At 43.3% G+C, this 24,587-nt stretch overlaps 1 protein-coding gene and 1 pseudogene across 1 annotated transcript in view; one reads left to right on the plus strand and one right to left on the minus strand.

Annotated features, from left to right (window-relative positions):
- Itsn2 (intersectin 2) overlaps nucleotides 1-24,587 on the plus strand; it is a 119,908-nt gene that overhangs the window by 76,643 nt on the left and 18,678 nt on the right. The window contains exons 25-28 of the mRNA XM_029484793.1: nucleotides 1,866-1,911; nucleotides 1,995-2,116; nucleotides 3,332-3,428; nucleotides 4,003-4,194. Coding sequence (XP_029340653.1) covers nucleotides 1,866-1,911; nucleotides 1,995-2,116; nucleotides 3,332-3,428; nucleotides 4,003-4,194 — 457 coding nt within the window. The remainder of the gene's footprint in view (nucleotides 1-1,865; nucleotides 1,912-1,994; nucleotides 2,117-3,331; nucleotides 3,429-4,002; nucleotides 4,195-24,587) is intronic.
- On the minus strand, nucleotides 20,126-20,602 carry LOC110307171 (annotated as a pseudogene).

Below are 24,587 nucleotides of genomic sequence, written 5' to 3' on the forward strand. Positions count from 1 at the left end.
CTTGCAAACTTTATATGCCCCAGTACAGGGGAACGCCAGGGCCAAGAAGTGGGAGTGGGTGGGTAGGGGAGCAGGGTTGGGGAGGGTATCGAGAACTTTTGGGGTAGCATTGGAAATGTAAATAAAGAAAATATCTAATTTAAAAAAAAGAGTTGGGGTTGGAAAGATGGCTCCGTAGTTAAGGCACTTGCTGCTCTTACAGAGGACCCAGGTTTGAGTCGCAGCACCCACCCACATGGTGATTCACAGTGGCCTCTAACTGCAGTTCCAGGGGACCCCAGAGCCTCTTCTGCTCTCCGATGGCACCAGTCCCGCAGTTGACGGCACATACATGCGGGCAAAACCCTCATCCACGTAAAATAAAACTGAAGCTTTCTTTAATGTTAAGAGTTTCTGTCCAAGGACATTGTCAAGCGAAGCTGGCTTTGTTTATAGCGAGTGCTAAATTATAATATGTTTTTGATGCTTCTAGGTCATTAGCACTTTACCCACCATTGTGATGACGTTCTCACAGTAAGAAGACATTGTTTTCATTCACAGACTCCTGAGTGCTCTGAGGAGTGCAGGGACCTATGAGCCCATGGTGGAGTAGAACTAGGCAGTTCTACTTCCTCTACCACTTAGAGGATAGATGCCTGTTGCTTGTCAGTGCCTCAGATTCATTCTCTGTAAAATAGAGACAGCCTTAATTATGTAACGAGGTCATTATAAAACCAAATAGCTGAGTGTAGAACATACCTTTTCCATATACTCCCAAATTTTAGCTTTGACTTTAGATCTTCAATGTAGCTGTATGTACTAATAGAAAAGAAAATCTTAATTCCTCCCTTTTTTATTCAATTCCTAAAAATAATAAATATAGCCACTTCAATTTATTCTAGAGTACTGTGGATTGAACCCAGGGCCTCACAAACAGGAGGCAAACACTCAACCATTGAGCTATACTCTGTCTACAGTTTATCCTTTAAAAGTCAGACAGAGTCATAGTTGCTACCAATGATATGAATTTCCTATTAAATCAAAATCAGTCTTTTTAGGGAATGTATAATAATAAATAGATAAACATTGCCTTCTATTTAGCAAGATCTACAAATGTGACAAGGTCACTCATGGAAAACAAGAACAAAATTCATGCCTTCATATATCCCCAACGTACATGGTTTTTTATATACTTAGCATTAATGCTAACCCCATTCATGAATAGGGTAGCTTGTGAGCTACCAAATTAGACATCTGAGAGGAGGGAGCTTCAGCTGAGAACTTGCCCCAGTCAGGTCAGCCTGTGGCAAGTCTGTTGGCTATTTTCTTGATTAATGATTATTGGAAGGGCAACCCATTTGCAGGAGGTGTCACCCCTGGGGCAGGTGGCCTTGGTACAGAAAAGCAGGAGAATCAAGCCAGTAAGCAGCATCGTGATGGCCTTTCCAAGTTCCTGCCCTGCTTGAATGTCTGCCCTGACTTCCCTCAGTGTTGGGCTCTTATCTAGAAGTGTTAGAAGAAACAAACCCTTCCCTCCCCAAGTTGCTTTGGTCACAGTGTTGTTTAACAGCACAGAAACCAAACTAAGGTACTCCAGGCTGGCATCTTTAACATCAGCAAAGCTTCGATACCTGAGCTCTTTCTGTTATGTAAGTGCATGCTAACTTCAGCTATTTGCATAAATAAAATATTGTGTTAGCAGACCTCTTTGCCACCCCTGGATTCTTCAGTTATTTGATTAATACAAAGCTCATTGTCACTTTGGTCTTCATTTAAAGAAACAAGAATTCCAAGCATTAGAAATCTTTAATTCCTAATAAACCTGGACTGTCATTTCTGGTTTGCTAAAAATGACTAAAAAAAACAACCTATTTTTTTCCTTGTAGAATTTTGGGAATGCTAGCAAATCTGGAGCATCAAACAAAAAACCCGGTATGTATAACATTAACCTTGAACTTTGATGTGCATTGCTCTGTTGTAATCTTGGGTTTACAGTTCTGTTTTCTTCTTTTCAGAGATCGCTCAAGTAACTTCAGCATATGCTGCTTCAGGGACTGAGCAGCTCAGCCTTGCGCCAGGACAGTTAATATTAATCTTAAAGAAAAACACAAGTGGGTGGTGGCAAGGAGAGCTACAGGTACTGTTCTTTTCCAGGTAAAAATTCAGACTCATAAAAAAGATGAAGAGTCAGGACAAACAGCCACCCCCAGTCATACTCATATATGAAGGGATCAGTCAACACTTAAATATATTGTGTTTTCTTCAGTCTTCTGCTTTTAATGTAGTTTTATTGACCTATAAGCATTTTTCAGTTTATCACTTACAGGCCATAGGTCATTTTCTTAAAAGAAAAAGAAAAATGTCATCTCTGCCTGGGATACCCAGCTTGCCATACCCTCTAAAGAAAAAGAAAAAAACAAAACAGGCCATGTGCTGAGGAAATACTCCCCATTGGACTACACACACACACACACACTCTCCGAGGCCTCAGGCTTTGGAAACAGCAGCTCAAAGGAAACAGTACAGACTTAAAATTTTTTTTCCTGAAGGTGTTAACAGATAGATGCCATGTGTACTTTTATAGAGAAAAGCTTTCTTCTCTTATATCTAGTATTTCTTTCCTAGCTTAAATACACTTTAGGGTTAAAAGATGATAATAGGAATAATAGCTGTGTTTTTATGTAAGTTTGCATGTGGTGGAAATGCATTGGCTCTGGCACTATATCTTAGAAACCCTAAAGAACAGGGGTGTACACAGTGGGGATGTTCACTAAGCCCCTCAGTTTCCACCTTCTGTTCCCTTTGAACTAACACCATGGGAAACATGCCCCCCCAGAAATGCTTTATGACTTTCTGATGAACGACAGTGCTGCAGGGTGTACTCTCACTGAGCCATGCCCTTAAGAGTAGTCTTGAACTTGGAAGGAGCTTCCAAAGTGGAACTCGTGGTTCCCTCTCCAGCACCACCTCTTCCTGGCAAGAATGTATGACAAACAAGTTACTGCCACGCAGAGGAGCTGTGTGTGGGAGCCCTGGTGTCTGGAGTTGTTAGTGGGGCTTTTGTCATGTGGGTATGGTGGAGTGTTCATATGGTGAAGCCACTCCAGTCCTGTCACCAGAGTGAGCTGGTATGGCGTGACACAGAGCACCAGCCATAAATCACATGGCTAGATTTGGCATTGCCTAAGCCTTGCAGGTATACTAAGACACTTGCCGGTAATGTTATACCAAAGATTTAGATTCCCTCCAAGGAACCAGGGCAAAGGCCAGTATATGTTGTCATTGGAAAGCCCAGGTCTTTAGGTTTTAAGTGGTAACTTGGTTATTTTTGTTTCTTTTGCTAATTTTATAGGCCAGAGGGAAGAAACGACAGAAGGGATGGTTTCCTGCCAGCCATGTAAAGCTGCTAGGTCCAAGCAGTGAAAGAACCATGCCTACTTTTAATGCTGGTATGCAAGTGGCTACTTTGTGGTTGGTCTTAAAGACTGTTAAAGCACAGGGGGTCTTAGATTAGCTGGCCCTTTGGAAGACCTGGAAAACTTGTTTTTCCTTTGCTCTGCATCAGAGCAGTGTACCACTGGGAATGTCTTCCTGCAGAGTTCTTTTACCCCTTGAAATATGAAATTGCTGCTTCATCATATTAAAGTGAAGTGCTTCATTCGGATTTTTTTTTTTTCCTTTTTTTTTTTTTTCAAGACAGGGTTTCTTTGTGTAGCCCTGGCTGTCCTGGAACTCACCTTGTAGACCAGGCTGAACTCAGAAATGTGCCTGCCTCTGCCTCCTGGGTGCTGGGATTAAAGGCGTGCGTGTGCCGCCAAGCCCGGCTTCACTCGGATTTTTATCTAGCTTTGCTTAGGTTTGGGGGATGTTTTGTTTTGTGAGATGGACTGGGGAAGAAGGTTGGGGAGAGAGCATGTAAAGAAAAACTTTAGCCTAATTTAGAATTTAATAATAATTTAAGTTCCAGGCCAGGGTTGATCCTTGTAGGAAGACTTCATTTCTTCTTTTCTGTTCTTTGGATAGTATGTCAAGTGATTGCTATGTATGACTACATGGCGAGTAACGAAGATGAGCTCACTTTCTCCAAAGGACAGCTGATTAATGTTATGAACAAAGAGGACCCTGACTGGTGGCAAGGAGAAGCCAATGGGCTGACTGGGCTCTTTCCTTCAAACTATGTTAAGATGACAACAGACTCAGATCCAAGTCAACAGTGTGAGTAACATCAAATTACTTCTCTCTCATCTGATATGAAGCCTTTAATATGCTATAGTACCTGTGTTTCTATTCTGGGTCAGATCTTAAACTCAGTACTCACAGTAGATGCAAGTAATATTTCAAATAAGAAAAAACCAAAAGATAAGAGTTGTGCTGCTTTACCATGAATGTTTTCTGCTAGCTTCAGACATTAGTGCTAGTTTTTATCTTTATAAAAAGGTGGGATTTCATGTGGGTTCTTTGGTGCGATGGCATCTAAATTGCAGCTTCCCTTCCTCCCAGCACTGCTTACACTACCCAGAGTTCTTCATCAGCTAAGAGAAAGTAACTGCTACTGAATTTCCCATTGCTGTAGCCTGTCCTTCTAGTGTATACAGGCCGTTAGCTTTGGAATTTCATTTATTTTCTCTGTGTTTACATATCATCCAGTATGGGAAAATTCAAAAACCCATTTTAAATGTTTGCCAAACTCCCTCTAGTGATTCCTTAGAGACTATCTCATGCCACAAAACATTAGTGAATCAGAGGTCAGTTTCACATACAAAAGAGGAAGCGGGAGAAGAAGAAAAAAAAGAAAGGAAACCATTACTCTACAGAAATCTACCTCAGGTTTAAAAGGCTCCTAGAAAAGTGACCTAGCCGGGCGTGGTGGCGCACGCACGCCTTTAATCCCAGCACTCGGGAGGCAGAGGCAGGCGGATTTCTGAGTTCCAGGCCAGCATGGTCTACAGAGTGAGTTCCAGGACAGCCAGGGCTACATAGAGAAACCCTGCCTCGGAAAAAAAAGAGAGAGAGAGAGAGAGAGAAAGAAAAGAAAAGAAAAGAAAAGAAAAGAAAAGAAAAGAAAAGAAAAGAAAAGAAAAGAAAAGAAAAGAAAAGAAAAGAAAAGAAAAGAAACCTAATTAGAGGGCCAGCTTTTTAAAATATGTGTTGGTCTTCTGTAGCCCAGCGTGGCTTCACCCTGATTGCAGTCTAAGAATGACCTTAATACGTTCCTGATCCTCCTGGTTCCAGTTTCTGGTTCTGAATAGATTATAGGCCTGCACTACCATGCTCAAGTGAAATTCTCTATGTGTGTCTCTCTGCCTCCTCCCTCCCTCCCCCTCCCCCCCCTCCTCCTCTCCTCTTCCCTCTAGTAGTAGTAGCGGTATTGGTGTGGTACTAGAGGTTGATTGAAACTAGGGCCTCATGCATGGTAGGCAGTTACTTAGAACTGAGCCAGCTGTGTTCCCAATTTCTAGTTCTTAAGAGAAGCAGAATTTGGAGGGGGTTTTGGTACACAAGTTAGCATACAGAAAGCATGAATTAGTCAAGGATACATAGCAAATTAACTTTTGGCAGGCCAGACATGGTACACCCCTAGAGTCCCAGCATTCAGGGGGACCATAAGCCCAGTTTAATCTAAAACTAGCCAGTGTCGTTAGTGGCTGCTGTGTTAGTACAACTATATACTTGCACGCCCTCACTGAAATAATGAGAAAATTATAGTATTTGCCCAAATAAAAGGAGGGAATCCTTTCATTTATTATTGTTCTATACCATTTTAAAGAAATGAAGTTCTCATGTGCTTCAATCAAGGCATTTATTCATTTCATAAATATCCTTTAAGTGTCCACCACACAGTCACAGGCATTAGAATCCAATATTCAGAGGCATGCCCTGCTCTAAAGTAGCTTTGGACTTCAATAGGAAATAGTGAATATTTATCCAAAGGGAAAGATCCCTAAATCTATGTGGGAAAGAAGTCATGCATTTGTAGAGGGCTTCTCAGAGTACATTTCACTGGGACCAAGGGGAGGAGTTCCAGTGTGCTAGAAAGGTAAACGGGGTGAAAGAGCTGTTAGTTATTTTCTTGATCGTTTGCCTAGTTAGAGATGAGGAACTAGAACAGCCAAGGGACTGGGTCAAACTTGAGTAGTTTCAAGGTGCTACTTGTTCTACAGTCATTCTCTATAGCTCAGACCTCAGTTGAGGCTGAGGTATATTGGGTTTAATGGTTTGTGTATATCTAAAAATAATAGTACTTTCCTAAATGAATGGCAACGGTTCGTCACCCATCCTGGAATAAAAGAGCTCTTGGGGGATAGTTTCCAAAGAGAGCCTCTGAAAAGTTTGTTTTTCATATAACAACTGTTTAAATCACCTAGGAGACAGCAAAGTACCTGTTAATGCTTGCTCAAAATAGCTATTCTGAGCAACTAGAGAGCCATAATTGCTTTTCAGTAGAGACCAGAGTTCATTGTATCAGTAGCTATGAAATTCACTAAACATAAGTTTACATAGGCCTACATCTTCCAAAGCTCTAGAAAATGCTTTATGCTTATAGTCAAGAATTCATTTGAGAACATATTTAGCTACTAGATATTTAGAAGTGAATCATTTACTAATTATAGTCTTTCTTTGAGGCACTAGTGCTGGTTAAATTGTAGATTACCAGTTGTGCTTCTCCAGCCCTTATAAACACTATTTTCATTTTAATATACAATTGGGACTTTGAAGGTTTAGGATTTTAGTGGTTCAAATGTATTCAGTTGATGTTGCATGTGACTGTTAGTCACATTTTTTTTCTCACCCTCTTAATTTACATTATGTTCATTTTATTCCTCATTTTTCTTTTTTTAGGACCCAATGTTGTCTTCCAGTTGTGAAAGCACCCCAGAGACCCACTATCCAAGTTTGACTCTAGCGTGGAGGCAGGGCAGGCAGCCCTGATCAAATATCTCCTACACAATTTGTTTACTTCGTTTGAATGTTAGAACCACTTGTGATTATTTCTATGTGTTTCTAATTTACAGTTAAAATTTATTTGTAACAATTTCAAGGATAGTGGGTCTTTGTGTGGCTTTCCCTGCTGTTCTCTCTGGCATCCTTTAGCATTTTTTCTTCTTTTTTTAAAATTTGGCACTTGTAGGTCATTAGCATGCATATTCAGTTTGCCCTTACGTGGTGGGAGTACAAACACACAAAGACCCACTATTGCACAAACTGTTCTCTCTGGTTTGGAATGGTCTGCCATGCTTTTCCAATGCTCTTGCAAATTATATATTTATTACAGAATTCAGATGATGTTTGTTTATGTTCTGCTATTATATTTGATCTAACCCTAATCACAAGGGCCCATAATTGGCTCCATCTATGATTTGCCCTCAAATAAGCACTGTCTTGTTACTTTCTAATATGCCACTATGAGTAACTGTAGTTAGGCCTAACTGTAGTTAGGCCACGAACTGGAAATAGCCTTTTCTATATTTTCTCTGTAAACCGAGCAGGAGCACTAACATTGGGGGACCTTACCTGGTCTCACAGAAGAGGAAAGCAGTGTGCTCTGACCAGTGAATGTAGAGTAGTGAATATTGAGTCTGCCTCAGCTGCCCACGAATGAGCGCGGGCCTAGGGCAGTTTCCTTATGGTCTTAGGTGCTCTAGGCTGCAGAGCTCCTAAACTGCCCTGGGCTCCAGCACACAGTGCTTTATTGATGACATAAACATAGTCTGTTTTCAAGAATGGAAAGTTTCCATCACTGACTGTAAGGTAAGAAACCATCCCTATCTTAGAGCACTTATATCAACAATATATTCTAAAGTAGAATTTATGGTATCTCTGTGGTCAGGTGACTACTTACCCTAGTATACAAAATAGCACTTGTTGGCATTCATAATGCATTTAGTAAAATCCATAAGGAAACCTTTAAAGAGTTTGTAGCAAACCTGAAGCCGACATGTAGGCTTTAGCCAAGGACCCATAGCATAGGAAGAGCACACGAGAGCTGGCATTCCTCTGTGCCCGGGAGGCTTCTTAAGCGATTAGAGTATTGATGTCATTGTCTACATGTTACTGGTAGTTGTCTCCCACATTGGCTATTTTGGCATAGAATTTTACTTCTTCCTTTGAGTGGAAAGCACCCTAAACATAATAGGCATTATTATAAATTAATATGTGTGATAGCACTTAGCTGATATGAGTTTTAATACAGTATTAAACCACATTTGAAAATCAATGAACAGTTTATGCAATTCAAAATGTTTACAAATTGCTGTGCAATCTACTGTTTGTGAAATGTCAGGTAGGTGTATATACGACTAGAGTCTTACTCCTCACAGCGTTCTTTGAGAAAGCGAACCATGCTTTTATACCTCTCGCTTTAAGGTAAAGGCATATTTTGTGCAATATTTATGTTAATGTGCCTATATATATAATGAATGAATTATTACAATCGTGCATTGCCTAAATCATGACTTGAGGAAAAAAAAACCCAACAGTTTAGTTACAGTTTTACAAAACCCAAATATCTGTACTGGAAACGTTCACATTCTTGAGGTTATTAGATGTCTGTGCTCCCTGGGTGGGAGTTCTGTAGATTCCTTAGACCACCTCCATTTTAGCACTTGCCATCATGACAGTATTTTACATAACATTCATAGGAAAGCAATAATTTCAATTTACAGATGGGTAAGAGAATTGCCTGCAATCACTAAATGACAATGCAAAGACTGATTTCAAACTGACTTTTCTACATTATATAGATTACCTGATTTTTCCTTTTGTCTCATCAACATTCTGCCTTTCCATCCTTAAATGCCATGTGTGGCCAGCTGCTTTCTATGCTGAGGTCAGAAATCCAGTCCCACTAACTAACTGCATTGTTTCATAAAATACCTTTTTTCTTTATAATTTTTATTTGGGGCTTCTCTACTATACTTATAAATTTATCCAAAAGTATTTTTATAGGTCAAATCTCTTGACTTCGCCATCATGAAAAGTAGATTATAGCCAAGTGTGGTGGTGCACACCTTTAATCCCAGTACTGGAGAGGCAGAGACAGGCAGATCTCTGTGAGTCCGAGGCCAGCCTGGTGTACCATGTGAGTCCAAGATAGCCAGGGCTCTGTTACACAGAGAAACTCTGTCTCAGAACAACAACAAAATAGATTCTTGGAACTGGCATTCAGGTTGAGCTCAGCATCTGCAGTCAGTCTGAAAATATGTTTAACAGGTAGGTGCCTGTGGAGTAAGTCACATACTGGCCCAACAATCAAAGCAAATGTCGTACAGCAAGTAAACTCACTGTGTTAACCGACTACTACTCTGTAGGCATTTCATCACATACCTGATAGAAAGCTGCAAGAAAGGAGATTGAGTGACAGACAATCGTTTACATTGTTCTTATAAGTGCATGCAATCTGTTGCAATCCCTTATCCAGCCGTGTGTTTGCTTTCTTCCTGATTTAAAGTAAGGCAGCCTCTGTTGCTTAGGAGTTTCTTGGAGACATACTTTACACATGAGCACACGGTGGATCAACTTGAACTTGTAGGATACACAGTTTAAGAGCACACTGTGGGACAGGCATTTCTAAAGCATGCACTTGAACTTGATTGGTGTTCCAGCAGTGAAGAAAAGGCTACAGCCAAAGCTGTTATTTTAGAAGATTTAAAACCTAAAAGTTAACCTTATTGATTATATACTTTCTCTGATTCTTTGAGAAATTTTGAAATAATGTAATACTTAAAACAGTAATTGTTTTAGAATAAAATGTGATACCAGAGTTCAAAAGAAAATGATTAGGGCTGAGAGGAAAGGCAGAGAAATAAATGCCAGGTCCAGTCCAAAGCTTTATTTGCCAAGTTTTCTTAGAATGAAATTTACCAAGTTATGAGTTCTTGTAAATACATAACAGAATACTGAGAAGCCTGTGCCTGAATGGCATTATTAGATGCTGCTGTGATGCTACTGTAATGTAATAAACTATTAAATTGTTGCAAAGTGATGTATTTGCCTTACATTTTTATTTTGTGTGTCTTGAAAACTATAGTATTAAAGGTATTGAGATTGTGCAAATGCTGGGCACGCTTGGCATGAAATAATCTGTTTTTATTTTTACACAATTGTAATATAACTATGCAAGTGTGTTTATTAAAAGAACACAAACTCCATTACTTGTATTGTGTATTTCTTTTGAAGCATCCTTTTAAGTCTTACTTTAATTATTTGTATAATAAGTGTGATTAGATGACTTTGGGACTTTGCTTTTCTCTTAGTGTAGTCTCAGGGTGCAGACCAGTAGTCAAGATGTATAGAATCTGAGATAATTATACATTGATCTCAAAAGCAAAAGAGATTTTTACTTTGCTATTGCTATGCTGTTGTATAGAGAAGATAACTATAATCAAAGATAATAGCAATATTTTATTTGCAGTTTTTTCCACAATTTTTTTTAAATATTGAAAGAAACTTAGAAGACATTTTAGTAAAGACTAAGAGGCTAATAGAAGACCCTGCAGCAGGGTACTAGCTGCAGTAGAACTTAGATAGCAAAGGAGAGCGAGGACAAGCTAGCGTGGCATTTGCCATGGAATGGAAGTCCCAGCACTGTGGCAGACTTGTTTTCCCTGTGCATCAGGAAAGCAGAGGAGGAGTGCCTAGGAGTGCCTAGTTACACCCGGGATTGGTGAGGCAGAGAAGATTTGCTGGAATGCGGGCAGCAGCTGACAGACCATAAGTAGGAGGAAGCCTGGCTCAGTGCAGGAATAATCTACACACACTAAAGTTGTGGGGTGGGCAGGAGGCGTGATAAGACGCTTCGGTACTGTGAGGGTGGAACTGTGAAGCCACAGGAAAGTAGAGGCTCAGACACAGGTGTGGGTAACAGTTCTCTAGCTTGGCCATGTTGGAATGACCTGGAAGCTCTAAAATGCTAATGAGTCCCAGGCAGCATGGTCTGAAGTTCAGCCTGAGCTTGGGGATGTTTTCCAAGTTTCCCAGATGATGCTGGTCTGGTATGCATCAGAGGTGAAGAAAATGGTCAAAGCTCTAAGGGAAACTTGGTATTCCTTAGGCACTGATGCAATGGGAGGGAGCGGGATAGAATCTCTGTGCCATGCACGGAGCCAGAGGTGGGGGAAGAAGGTGAGTTTGCTTTTGTTTGCTTTTGTTTTGTTTTGTTTTGTTTTGTTTTGTTTTGTTTTTACTATAAAGGACTATCCTGATAGAGTTGCCTAGCTATTTAGAAAGATATAGTCCAGAAGCCCAGCATTAAGTACACACCAGCTGGAATTGGCACCATTGTGCATACTAGTAGCTTTTGGATAGTTGAGGCTCCTTAGGGAAAGGAGCAGACCTGTGTGATCTTCAGCCAGGGCTGAGAAGTAGGAGGACCCAGGATAACAGGTAGCAGGATTTGTGAGGGTGGAGTGCTGTGGAGCTACCATTTAGAAAACAAGCAGACCCTGCCTGTGTCAAAAATGGGACTCCTTAGATACTCTCTTAAGATCCATGAACAAAATAACTCATTTTTACAGATGGGAAAATTAAAATGAGCTAAAGTCCCAATAAGGGACAAGTTGGCTTAGTGAGGCTGGCTTCTGAGTTCATGCTGTGAACCTCATATACTTGTGTGCTAAAGCTACTGCCATCTTTATCATCATAAAGTCTGGCAGTGCACATTGCTCCTACCAGTAAAAAGAGGAGAAACACACAGAGAAAAAGCCAGAATGAAGTATAACAGCAAGAGCCTGTGGTGATAGCATCCAGGAGAAGATTGCCCATAATCACTCTTATTGAGATGTAATCCATATACCCCTTTAAAATGTACAACTCAGTGGTTTTAATGTATTACAGTCATGCAGCCATTGCCGTAATCAATTATAAAATATTTTCATCACCTCAAAAGAACTTTAAATTATCACTCTCTTATCACCTTGTAACCACATACATACACACAACATACAACATACATAGTCCTTAGCCCTACGAATCCACTAATCCACTTTATGTCTCCATGTGTTTGCCTGATCTGGACATTCCTCCTCTGTGTTAGAAGATGTGTGGGCAATTGAGATTGACTTATTTCTCATAACATCTAAGTTGTAGGATGTATCAATACATTATTCCATTTTATGGCCAGGTTAAAATTTTCTTGTTTGGCTCTGCCGTGTTTTGGGTTCCTTTGGAAAATACCAAAGCACCTGGTTTCCAGGTCTCAGTGTGATGTTTTGTAAGAACCACACTGTTCCAAAGTGGCAGCTCCATGCATTGCTCCAGCTATGCTCCAGCAATGAAGGAATCCCTGTTGCCTCAGTCCATTCAGCATTTGCTGTTGTGCTGTGGCCTCTGGCCAAGCTAATGCGTGTGCTGGTATTTTGTTTTACTATACCTTTCCCTGAAGAGAGGTGGTATACAGAATCCTTTTTTAAGGAGACATCTTGCTCAGTAGCCCTGGCTGGCCCTGAATTCAGAGATGTGCTTGCCTCTGCTTCCCAACTGTCAGGATTAAAGGTGAGCACCCAGCAGTGTTCATGCATCCCTTGCCACCCACACATCTTCTTTGCTGAGGCACTAAGGTCTATGGCCTGTTCTTTAAGTCAGATGTTCTTATTTATTGTTGAGTTAGTTGTATATGTTGGGTAATATTTTCATGTCAGATGTAGGGTTTATAACTATTTTCTTATAATCTGTGACTTGTCTTTTTTTTTTCTCTCTCTCTCTTGACCCTGTGTTTCATAAAACAAAAATTTAAATTTTAGTTTAGTCCAGCTTGTGAAATTCCCTGTAGACTATGCCTTTGTGTCATATTCTAAGTTATCACTTACCCTAAAGCCACGTAGATTTTTTTTCCTCTTATCTTCCGTGCGCTCTACATTTTTGTGGCTCACATTTGGTACTTGAGGATGGTGCATTTTCAGGTCCTTTTAATGAGGAATATAGGTCTAGCTAGGGCAGCACTTCTCAACCTGTGGGTCGCAACCTCTTTGTGTGCCAAATGACCCTTCCACAGGGGATGCTTATCAGATGTCCTGCACATCAGACATTTACATTAAGATTCATAACAGTAGCTGGGTGTGGTGGTGCACATCTTTAATCCCAGCACTCGGGAGGCAGAGGCAGGCAGATTTCTGAGTTCGAGGCCAGCCTGGTCTAAAAAGCCAGCCTGGTCTAAAAAGTGAGTTCCAGGACAGCCAGGGCTACACAGAGAAACCCTGTCTCGAGAAAAAAAAAAAAAAAAAGGAAAGAAAGAAAAAAGGAAAAAAAGATTCATAACAGTAGCAGAGTTTCAGTAATGACATAGCAACAATGACAAAAATAATGTTATGGTTGGGAGTCACCACAGCATGAGAAACTGTATTGAAGGGTTGCAGCATTAGGAAGGCTGAGAACCATTGGTGTAGCAATCATATGTCCCAGAGTCGTCTATTGAGATTCCTCTCTTTGTTATTGCCTGTGCTTCTGCATCAGAGATCAGTTGGATGTTGTCTGAGTGAATTTCTGTGTTTCCTTGGGTCTCATTGGTCAGTCCATCTGCCTATTCTCTTGCTCAGACCACGCTGTCTTGGTTCTTGCAGTCCAGTACTGGGCCTTTTTCTTTTTTCATACCATGGTAGCTATTCTGGGTCCTTTGCCTCACCATGTAAACGTCAGGGTTAATTGTGAATCATTTTTCTTTGTCTTAAACAAGAACAAGAAATGATGAGATGTTATTATGAGACAGACTTCAGTTCTGTTGTCAAAAGGCAGTAGTCACTCAGTGTCTCAACGAAAGTGAAGAAGCAGAATGACCCTGGGAGGCCACGCCTTGTCTGTCACTGAGGATGAAAGCCACAATGCACATTTGGCATTAGGAAGCACTACACATAGTAAGCACAACACATAGTAAGTTCTAGAGATAATAGCTAACATGTTGTGAACATTTTTGTGCAGTACATAGTGAACGAGGCATTTGGGGTTGACAGATTGGAGCTCCAGTCCATCTCGACTCTGGAATTCATGTTCCGAGGCCCCCGCCCCCATCTTCTTTTCCCTAACCAGAACCTGCTTTTCCTGCAAACCAGAGAAGTAGAACCGTCACCATCGAGGTGAGGAGAAGTGATGGACGTCAGCTTTGGGTGAATCCAAGTTGACCAAGTTACATTCAGAACCCTGGAGGAGCCTGCTGCTGGATCCGAGTGTTACTGTGAAAGCAGAGTCAGGAGATGCTAAGTAATAGCTGTGTCCTGACCTCACAGTGTAGGGTGCTCTCCAGCTATGCAATCATGGACAGTAGAAGTAGGAGCTGTATGAACATTCCGGGGAGGGGAGATAAGAGGCGTGTAGGCGACTCAGTGACACCAAGGAAGTGGAGATTTATGAAGTCCCTCTGCCCTGGACAGGGGGCTGTTTGAGTGAGTCCTGATGCAAAGTATTGCAGCAAGTATCTGCAAGGTTCTAATTGTTGCTGGGGAGAGGGTGTGCAAAGGATTGTGTGCCAGGTAGAGGGTGTGTGAATGAGTGTGTGCCAGGTAGAAGGTATGTGAAAGATTGTGTGCCGGGTAGAGGGTGTGTGAATGAGTGTGTGCTGGGTAGAGGGTGTGTGAAAGATTGTGTGCTGGGTAGAGGGTGTGTGAATGAGTGTGTGCCGGGTAGAGGGTGTGTGAATGANTGTGTGCTGGGTAGAGGGTGTGTGAATGAGTGTGTGCCGGGTAGACGGTGTGTGAAAGATTGTGTGCCGGGTAGAGGGTGTGCAAAGGACGAATGATGTCACTAAGAAACAGAGAGTTAAGGGAAGGCAAAGGTCATGCTGGCTTTGTTTGCAGTACTGGGGGGTTTGATTCTGGATAGTTATTCTAGTTCATTCTTCCTCCAGAAGTCAGCTCAGCATCAAACCAAATCATGTGTGTAGTCTACATCCGGCATCTAGTGAGTGTGGCGTAGGCTCTGCTGCGTGTTGCTTTCCTTCCGACGTGAGAACCCTGATAGCTCTGCCGTGCTGCTCAGCCGCAGAGCTACAGAGCTCCATCCTCCATTCAGGAGGCGTCAGCGTCGCCTTAGTCAGAGGGTCACATAGTGTTTAGAGGCAGAACTTCTAGATTAGGAGCAAGGAAGGAGCTGCCCCTCTTGTTCTATCCCTTGCATACAGTCTGAATTCTGAAGAGCAACTGAGTTAAGTCTGTGATGAAGCAGGCAGGAGTAGGCAGCACATGGATCCTAACCTGAAGTAACTGCCAAGGACAGAGTGTGCGCTGTCAAACAAACGTTTTGCGCGTCAGCCGGTGCCCTGACGATCTCAGTTCAGATTCCCTAACACCCCCCCAAAACTGGAATCCAAGCACTTAGCAGGCAGACACAGGGATCCCCCCCAGAGCCACCTGGCTAAATAAGCTAAAATCTGTGGGCCCCGGATTCAGCAAAGACCCCACTTCAGTAAGTTCAGTGGAGAGTAATCAAGGATGACACCCAACATCAGCCCCTGGCCTCCACACAATCTCACATACACATGCATTCACATACCACATATAAATGCACACAAAGGAAAAGAGTTCTCTGTTGGTCTTTATGATTTAGGCACACAAAGATCTCTTATGATCTTTCACAGCAGAGTAGGAAATGAAAATAAATCCAATAAAAGTATCAATAAGGTTGCTTTGGGGAAATTCTAGAATACTACTATTATGTGGTAGCTTTCTAATGTTCTAAAATATTTCAATACAGTTGCATTTAAATAAGCAACCTAAGGTTTGATGTTCAATTTGGTAGATCAGAAAGATACCGGAGCCCAAGTTGATGAAGCACACAGCACATGAGTGTAATCCCAGCACTTGGGAGGTAAGACAGAATGATCAGAGTTCAAGGTCAGCCTGAACAGCAAAACTAACCTATGTCTAAAAAGAAGGAGGAAGCTGGGCAGTGGTGATGCATGCCTTTAATCCCAGTACTTGGGAGGCAGAGGCAGGCGGATTTCTGAGTTCAAGGCCAGCCTGGTCTACAGAGTGAGTTCCAGGACAGCCAGGGCTACACAGAGAAACCCTGTCTTGAAAAGACAAAAAAACAAAAAAACAAAACAAAAAAAAACAAAAAACAAAAAAAAAGGAGGAAAAGGAGGAATGAGGAGGAAGGAAAAGAAGAAGACTTTTAAATCTGTTTGCCGCAGAACAATTGCCTAGCATGCATGAAAGCGCAGATTTGATCCCCGGCAACACCAGCAAATCAATAAAAATTTGTTAAGGAATTATTTAAATTTTCAGACATATATATTTCCCCATCACTTTCTGATAGAAGCATACTACTTGATATGCCATTTGTCCTTAAGAAAATATTTACCAAGTAGATTAAAAAATATATTGACTTATAAAATAGTAGTTTTCTAGAGCCCTTATAAGACTTGGTTATGTATTAGGGCAGCCTGCAGAGAGTTGCTCAGTTTAGTCTTCTGCGTTTACTGTTGGGGGCTATCTATCTCTTCACAGAGCTTCCACACAGTGCAGCCAACAACCAGTATGCGATACTCAGGGCGTCTAGCAGGGCAACGCACAGAAAACCACATTGTTCTGCGGCCTTGCTCTCCTCAGAATGGGCAAGGCCTTTCTGGTACTTATGACCTAATCTGACCAAACAGCCAGCACAGACTGCCCTTTGTCCTCTGACTTTTGGGATCTTCCCAGAATTTTCTATCTCCCTTCTGAGCATCTCTCTGTGCTCAGAGATTTTTGTCCAGGGATTTAGAACAGTGGCTCATGGCCATTGAAGTAGCACAGTTTTCATTAGCTGTGCTCCATAATTTGTTTCCACAGCTAGGGGCTTATAGTTCAGCTCACTCCAACTCCCCGTCTGTCCAATCTTCCTGCCCATCAGTACTTACAAGGAATTTTTCATCACTTTTTTTTGTGAGCAGTATTGTCAGTCAGGGTCCATCTCATCATATTTTATCAATTCTTGAAGAAAACCTACTAGGGTGCCAGGCACTGTGGATATAGCAGATTATAATAAAACTTACAAAAATACAGCCCTCTGCCAGTGGAGGGTAGAAAATGAACAAATGAGATTAACCAAGTATGCTACATCTCAGGAAAATACAGCATCGAGGGCGGGGGGAGTGCTGGGTGGGATGTTAATGGATGCTCAAAAATGTCTCCAAATTGGTAATCTGGGAAGCAAAGCCCTGAAGGGCACCGAGGAGATCTGGGGAAAGGACATTCTAGGAGGAGGGGACAGCATACCCTTGGGCCTGCCATAGGAGTGAGTCTGTGATGCTCAGAGAACAGGGTGGTGGCCAGTGTCTTGGAACAGAAAACAACGGGAGCAGGAAACAAAACAGGTGCTCACGGAGATGGGGCAGTAGCTGAGATTCTTTGGGGCTGTTTTATAATAACTCTGGCTTTTGTATGCAGCAAGAAAACCCCTTTAAAGGGTTTTAATCAAAGGAGAGACATGATCTGATGTGTTTTAACAGGATTGCTCTGCTCAATTAAAGTGAGGGAAGGGAACCAGAAAGAAGCAAGAGGGTCCACTAGGAACCTGCACAGTGGTCCAAGCAGAGCCTGGACGGTAGTGACTGGATCCCAGTGGTGATGATGGTGTGGTGCAAACTGGTCAGATTAGGGGGAGGGGGTGGCGTTAGAGCCAGTGAGTGGATTGTATGTGGGGAGTAAGACCCAAAGTTCTTAGCACGAGCTGGGGAGAAATGGCACTCACACTGAGTTAGGGGTTAGGCGACAGGAAGGAGGTGACTTTTGGTCTTCTGTTGATGAGGGAGATCCTGCTGAGGCAAGAGAACGAACGTATTTTTACATACAGAGTATAAATGTGGGACTGGACCAACACATCCTTAGCCAAATCACTGAGTCCACAGAGAGGAGACCCAGAGGCCACTCACCCTGAGGAGTCTGGATGGCTGTGGGGGAGTGAGGAAGGGAGACCTGGAAAGGCCGCAAGGACTATTTGAGGAGAGGTGCTGACCCTGAGGAACGAGGGGGGAGGGTGTGGCTTGGAGTGGGACTCTGGCCTGGGTGGATCTTCAGCAAGAGAGTGATTCCAGGAGTCAGTGATGGCGGTGAGCGGAGTTCCTGCTGCTAACAGAATGACCCATGGGCATCAGGAAGCTGCCTGTCATTTTGCCCTTTCTTCCTTTTTTAACAATTTTTTTCGCTTTACATCCTGATCCTGCTCCCCCTCTCCTCCCTCCCCTTCTCCTCTGAAAGAGTGGAGGTCCCCCTGGATATCCCCCCACCCTGGCACATCAAGGCTTTGCAGGGCTGGGCACTTCTCCCACTGAGGCCAGACAAAACAGTCTAGTTAGGGGAATGGATTCCACAGACAGGCAACAGCTTTAGGGATAGCTCCCACTTCATTTGTTCCAGATCCACATGAAGACCAAGCTGCATATCTGCTACATATGTGTTGGGGGGCCTAGGTTCAGCCTGTGTATGCTCGTTGGTTGGTGGCTCGGACTCTGAGAGCCCCAAGGGTCCAGGTTAGTTGACTCTCTTGCTCTTCCTGTGGAGTTCCTATCCCCTTTGGAGCCCACAATCCTTCCCCACAACTCGTCCTTAAAAGTCCCCAAGCTTCATCCACTGGTTGATTGTGGGTCTCTGAGTCAGCTGCTGGGTGGAGCCTCTCAGAGGACAGCAGTGCTAGACTCCTGTCTGCAAGTGTAACAGTATCATTAGCAGTGTCAGGGATTAGTGCTTGCTCATGGAATGGGTCTCTAGTTATTACTTGACCCCCTCAGTCTCTGCTCCACCCCCCCCCATCCCTTCATTTTTTTGTAGGCAGAATAAATTTGGGGCCAAAAGTTTTATGGATGGATTAGTGTCCCTATCGCTCACTCTATTGGAGTTCCTGCCAAGTTCCATATCCCTACTGCTCTGAGCCTCTCTCTCTCTCTCTCTCTCTCTCTCTCTCTCTCTCTCTCCCCCCCCTCTTTTAAAGATATATTTGTTTACTATATATACTCAGGACCTCTAGAACAGCCAGTGCTCTTAACCTCTGAGCCATCTCTCCAGCCCTGGAAGCTGCCTTTCTTTAAGCAAGAAACATTGGGGCCAGTTAGGTGGCCTGCACAGCATAATCCTGACATGAGTCCAAAGGGAAGAGAAGAGCCAAAGCCACAGGGTTGTCCTCCGTCTTCCATATACCATGGCACACATGTCCACACACAAGCATCATACATGTACACAATTACAGTAAAAACACTGGAAGGGCTGCTGTGGCGCTTTGTATGTGTTTGGCCCAGGAAGTGGCACTATTAGGAGTTGTAGCCTTGTTGGAGGAAGTTGTCACTGTGGGCGTGGGCTTTAAGACTTCCCAGCTGCCTGGAAGCCAGTCTTCTCCTAGCAGCCTTCAGATGAAGATGCAGAACTCTCAGCTCTGCCTGCACCATGTCTCCCTGGATGCTGCCATGTTCCCACCTTGATGATAATGGACTGAACCTCTGAATAAGAGCTGCCTTGATCATAGTGCCTGCTCACAGCAGTGAAACCCTAAGACAACTGGTGAGATGGCTCGGTGATAAAGCCCTTGCCACACAAGCTGGTCAAGCTGAGTTTGATTCCTGGGGCCACATAAAGGTGGAAGAAGAAAACAGCCTCCCCAGAGTTGTCCTCTGCCCACAGATGTGCCATGGTGCACACACACTACACAGAATGATGACAAATCAAAGGCTTTCACTTACTTAGCGGTGTGGATGTGGAGGAGTGTGTGCCTGTGAGTGCAGGTGCCGGTGGAGAGCAGAGGAGAGCATTAGGTCCCCTGAGGTCACAGGCGGCTGTGAGCAGCCTGGAGTGAGCGCTGGGAACCCAGAGCAGGGCCTTTGCAGGAGCCTTTGGTCCCTGAGCTGTCCCCAGCCTCTTAACTAATCTTAAAAAGAAACACTTGAAATTAGTGTTAAATGTATACATATCCTGCTGTGTTCAGTAAATATTTCCCGTATGTTGAAATGTATTTTCTTTTATGTTCATATGTCAAGCTTATTAACTGATCCATCTGCTCATATTGATCATTTTCATTGAAAAGTACCAGCTTCATACTGGTTATAGTTCTCTTTTTCTTTTTTATGCTTTTTTTAAGAAGGCATATTTATTTTCAGAAACATTTCAACTTTTTTTTTTGACAGTCTCAAGTTTGTATTCAGTGGGTTTCTGAAGGTGTTGGGCCTCTTGGTGGTGAAGCATGGCTTGTGTTGGTGTCACAACACGCAGTAGGGCAGTGGGAATTTGATCTTGGAGTCATGGAACTGCTTGACAGCTGGCTGGCAGCATTTGCCAGCTCCAGTCTCTTCCACCTTCATGATCTGGATGGAGTGGGCACGGGCACGGTGTCGGGCACCCATGTCTCGGTAGCACTGTGCGACTGTACCAGCAGTGGTCAGGTCCCGGTACTCCCAGTACATGTGTGTGCCACTGCGGGAGTCAGAGCCCAGCCAGATGCCAAAGTTCTTCACGCGCAGGGGTGACTTCTCAAACACCTGCCCGCAGTACACAATCTCCCCGGGTGACTTCTTCATCTTCTTCAGCTGCGACACAAAGTACCAGAAGTGGGACTTGGCCACCACATGGTTGAGTGCAAAGATTCGCATACGGTACAGCGGTGGTGTGTGGCATTTTGGGGTTGGCAAGCAGCGCCCCACCACCTTGTACTCCCGAAGCGTGCCCTAGGCCTTCATTGTACTGCGCATCTGTACATCGTTCACCGACAGTCACAAAAGGAACATTTCAACTTTTTATGTTATACTTTGAGGCTTTTCTGTTGCTTTCAGATAAGCTCAGTATTGTTGTCTCTTCAGGTGCTTGCTGCAGCATCCCATGAAGATACTTTGGGATTTGTTTTATTTTATTTTGTTTGTTTATTTAGTTGATTCTAATTTTTCAGGATATAGTTTTGCAGTTTCACTCTAGCCTAAAATACACTATGTAGCCCAGGCTGGCCTCCAGTTCTTCTCAGTGTCCCTGCCCTAGTCTTCTGAATGCTGGATTATAGCCATGAGCTGCCACACCCAGACTGGTGATAACTCTTTAGATGTTAGTGATGCAGAGCATAACACACATTGATAACAGTTAACCCTAAATTAACACACACACACACACACACAAATGCACATACACATAGATACAGATAAAACACATAATGAGAGAAGATATCTCAAAAAATAAGGTGAATAGCACTAGAAGACACCTGACTTTGGCCTCTGTCTCCACACTGAAGTCCATGTGTACCCACATGCATTCACACATTAACACACATATACACAGAAACACACATGTTTGGAGAATAGTAAAGGCAGATAGTAGATGTTGTCATGGGAACCACATTAACGGATAAAATATCAAATTAAACACATCAAAGCTATCACCAGACAAAAACCAAACTTTGTGTTAAATCCTCAGTTTCATAATTCTTAAAGTGCAAGTTTTGATGATGTTTAATCACAATGTTCCCATTATTTCCCCAGCAGGGACAGAGTCCCTCTTTTTGATAAAAGGAATTTTACCCTGTTACCTTCAGGTCCCTGCCAGACCCAGGCAGAAGAGAGCATAGAAAGGGCAGCCTACAGGCTCTGTACAACCCAGGTCAACGCCAGGAAGGTGTCTGTAAAACTCTCCTTGTAAAATTGCCCCCTTTCCTCCACCTCTCCCTCTGTACACTCTCTTAAGTAGCCCCCCTTTCCTCTCTCTTCTCAAGAGAGCTGGGCAGATCCTGTCCTGTCAGATCTTTCTCTGATTCATCACTTTCTCTGTCAGTCAATTAGACATCACTTTCAAACATGAGTGCTTCCTTCTACAAACTAACTTTACCTTCACTGTTTGAGATTAAAGGTGTGTACTAAAGATGTGTCTGTATTCCAGCCAGAAGATTAACATGTGTTCTGAGGCTGAGCCACACCACAACTAAAAACAGCTCTTTTTAGCAAATAGTACAATCATAGCATTCATAGTGTGGTCAAATATCCTGTGACGAGAGCTAGTTTATATGACATATAAAATACAGACTCAGGAACCAACTGTGTAGCTCAATAGCAGAACACATGCTGCCACCACCCATGGCTGCCACTGCTACAGACACAAACCAGTAACAAAGGGCCACAGAAAAACAAGTCTGGTGTCAGTGGGACCAAGGATGGGAAAGGGGTTTTCCCACAATGGTACTCCTTAAACATTGCCATGAAGGATTCTCTGTGTGATAACCGGACTGTGAGTAAGGAAGAGAAGGCCAAGCTCAACAACACTGAGGGCCGTGTACCATGTTGTAAGAACTGAGCCTAGTGCCGGGGAATGGGGTACAAGTTGGGGAGCTGGGCAAGGCAGTAAATGCTGAGACTGGGAAGCAGGCTGGAGCAGCACCATGGAGCCCCTGGAGCCAAGCTGCTGAGTTAGACTTTCATTCTGCCATCAATGGAAGCCATTTAACATTTTGTGAGGAAGGGACCATAAATAATACAGGGGCTAGCTAGAACTGTTAAACAGAAATAAGGGGGTAGTTAGAGAAGCCCCGTATGAAATTGTAAAATTCTAGGAGCCATGCTTTTAAGTAAAAAATACGTAAAATTCCAATAGTGTTTAACCCAGTGTATTCAAAATACCATCCCAATATACAACCAGTTGGTTGCTCAGTTAACTGGATGTTTGGTTGTTTTAAGAGGTCTTCTGTGTAGCCCAGGCTGTCTTCTAACTCCAAACCTTCCTGCCTCAGTCTTTCGAGTGTTGGAATCACAGTTGAATTCTACCAGCATCTGACCAATATTGATAGAATAGTTTACATTTCATATTTAAATATATCTTCAAAACCCAGTGTGTGGTTTACATCTGCAGCATATCTTTACCGGCCAGGTTACATTGGGAGGTTCAGCCACATGCCTCGTCGATGAGTGTAGGGACATTCAGGTGTTGAGAATGTCCAAGTGTGTATGTATATCCACTTCATGAGAACCAAGTCCTCAGTTCATCCAAAGATCTCTCTCTTTCCCTCATGTGTGCCTCTGATTGACATATCTGCAAGGCAGGGCTTCTCAGAATCAAACAGGCTAATGTGCACTGTGCCTATGAAGAGCAAGAAAAAAGCTACCCCCGCAGTGTGGCCGGGTTCCTGTGATCTTACAGGACAGGAATGCTACATCCTATTTTGGAATTTGCTGGTTTGGAAGAAGCAGAGAGCTTAGCAGCAGGCAGAGGGAGACACTCATCGAGAAGGCTAAGAAGGAGCACATCAAGACTCTGAGGCAGCACATCCACGGTGTCAGTCCAGGGGCAGTAGACGAGGCTGTGAGCTAGAAGAGGGCTCTGAACCCAGCAATGTTGGGGTCCTCACCCTCCTAAGAGTGCTGCCAGCAGAGTGCTGGAGTCACAAGTGTAGACCTCCTTGTGACTTTTGCGATTACATGAAAAAGAGGGAAGGTGGTGTGGGATCGGGGCTGGGGGAGGCATGCTGTTGTGCTTGTCTGGACTAAAGAATAGGAAGGACAGCTGACTCTGTTGATGGCCTAAAATGATGCCGTGGAACTCTGAAGTGAGCACCATGGAAGAGACCAGTTAAGGGTGCTGGCTCTGGAAAGAAACAGGAGTCTAGTACCCTGACCAGGAAGGAAATGAGGGGTAAAGAGCAGAGGTCTAAGGGACACTGCCTTATTTTCCCCTGAAGTGAAGGGTTGGAACCTGAACCAAGGATAGAAATTTAAGGGCCATTGGAATGAAATGTAAAGGATCAAGGTAGCACAGTGACAAGTTGACCCCACATATCCTGAGAAAGCAGACATCTCAGCTTTACGTGGTAACTACTTGAGACTCTAAGCTGTCCTTCCAGATGGGCTGGTGGGCACACTGTAAGGGAATTCATAGAGAGAGTAATGTGATCACAATGGTGTAAAAGTGAATGAGTTATTCTGCTCTGGCTCCTGGAGGGTTGCACATGCACTGCACCTACCCAAGAGCCCTCTGGATTCTCTAATGAAAGACAGACCCATATGCATACAGACCTACACACACACACACACATATGCATACAGACCTACACACACACACATGCGCGCTCACACATGCACATGCTAATTTTGATATGCCTAGACTAGCTCAAAGGCTGGGCACTTCTAAACCTCCCTACAGCTAGCATGCATTCCCCTCCTGTATTCTTGAATTAGTATTTGCTAAATGCATATTTCATCTTTGCTGCCCCTGACCCAGTAGGGGGAATGGCCCCTGCAGCCACTTTCCTGGAACCTTGCATGTCGCAGGCCTTTAAGTCTGTTCTCCTTGCTCCCTGTAATGGATTCTTTCCTCGTCTTCCTCTCTTCCCTGTCCCTTGCCCCCGACTCCCCGCCCAGCCATTGGCTGAATGGCAGTTCTTTATTGTCAGTCAAAGCCAGCTGGGGGCAGGGACCCTCAGGCCTGGAAGCTCGGCTTTTGGGAACCGAAATAAGACAAAAGCATCAGAACTAATTTCCAACATGGGTACACAACACTGTGCTAATCAAAATGTGTCCAGGTTCAGGATGTGGCTTAGGGGTGGAGCACGTTTCTAGTGTGTACATTTTGCATCTGAGACCTAGAACCACAAACTCATGCAGACTCATTTTTTTTTCTTTTACATTTTTTATATTACGTATTTTCCTCAATTACATTTCCAATGCTATCCCAAAAGTCCCCCATACCCTCCCCCCC

Source organism: Mus caroli, chromosome 12, assembly GCF_900094665.2.
Source record: "Mus caroli chromosome 12, CAROLI_EIJ_v1.1, whole genome shotgun sequence".
In the NCBI taxonomy this organism is placed as follows: Eukaryota; Metazoa; Chordata; class Mammalia; order Rodentia; family Muridae; genus Mus; species Mus caroli.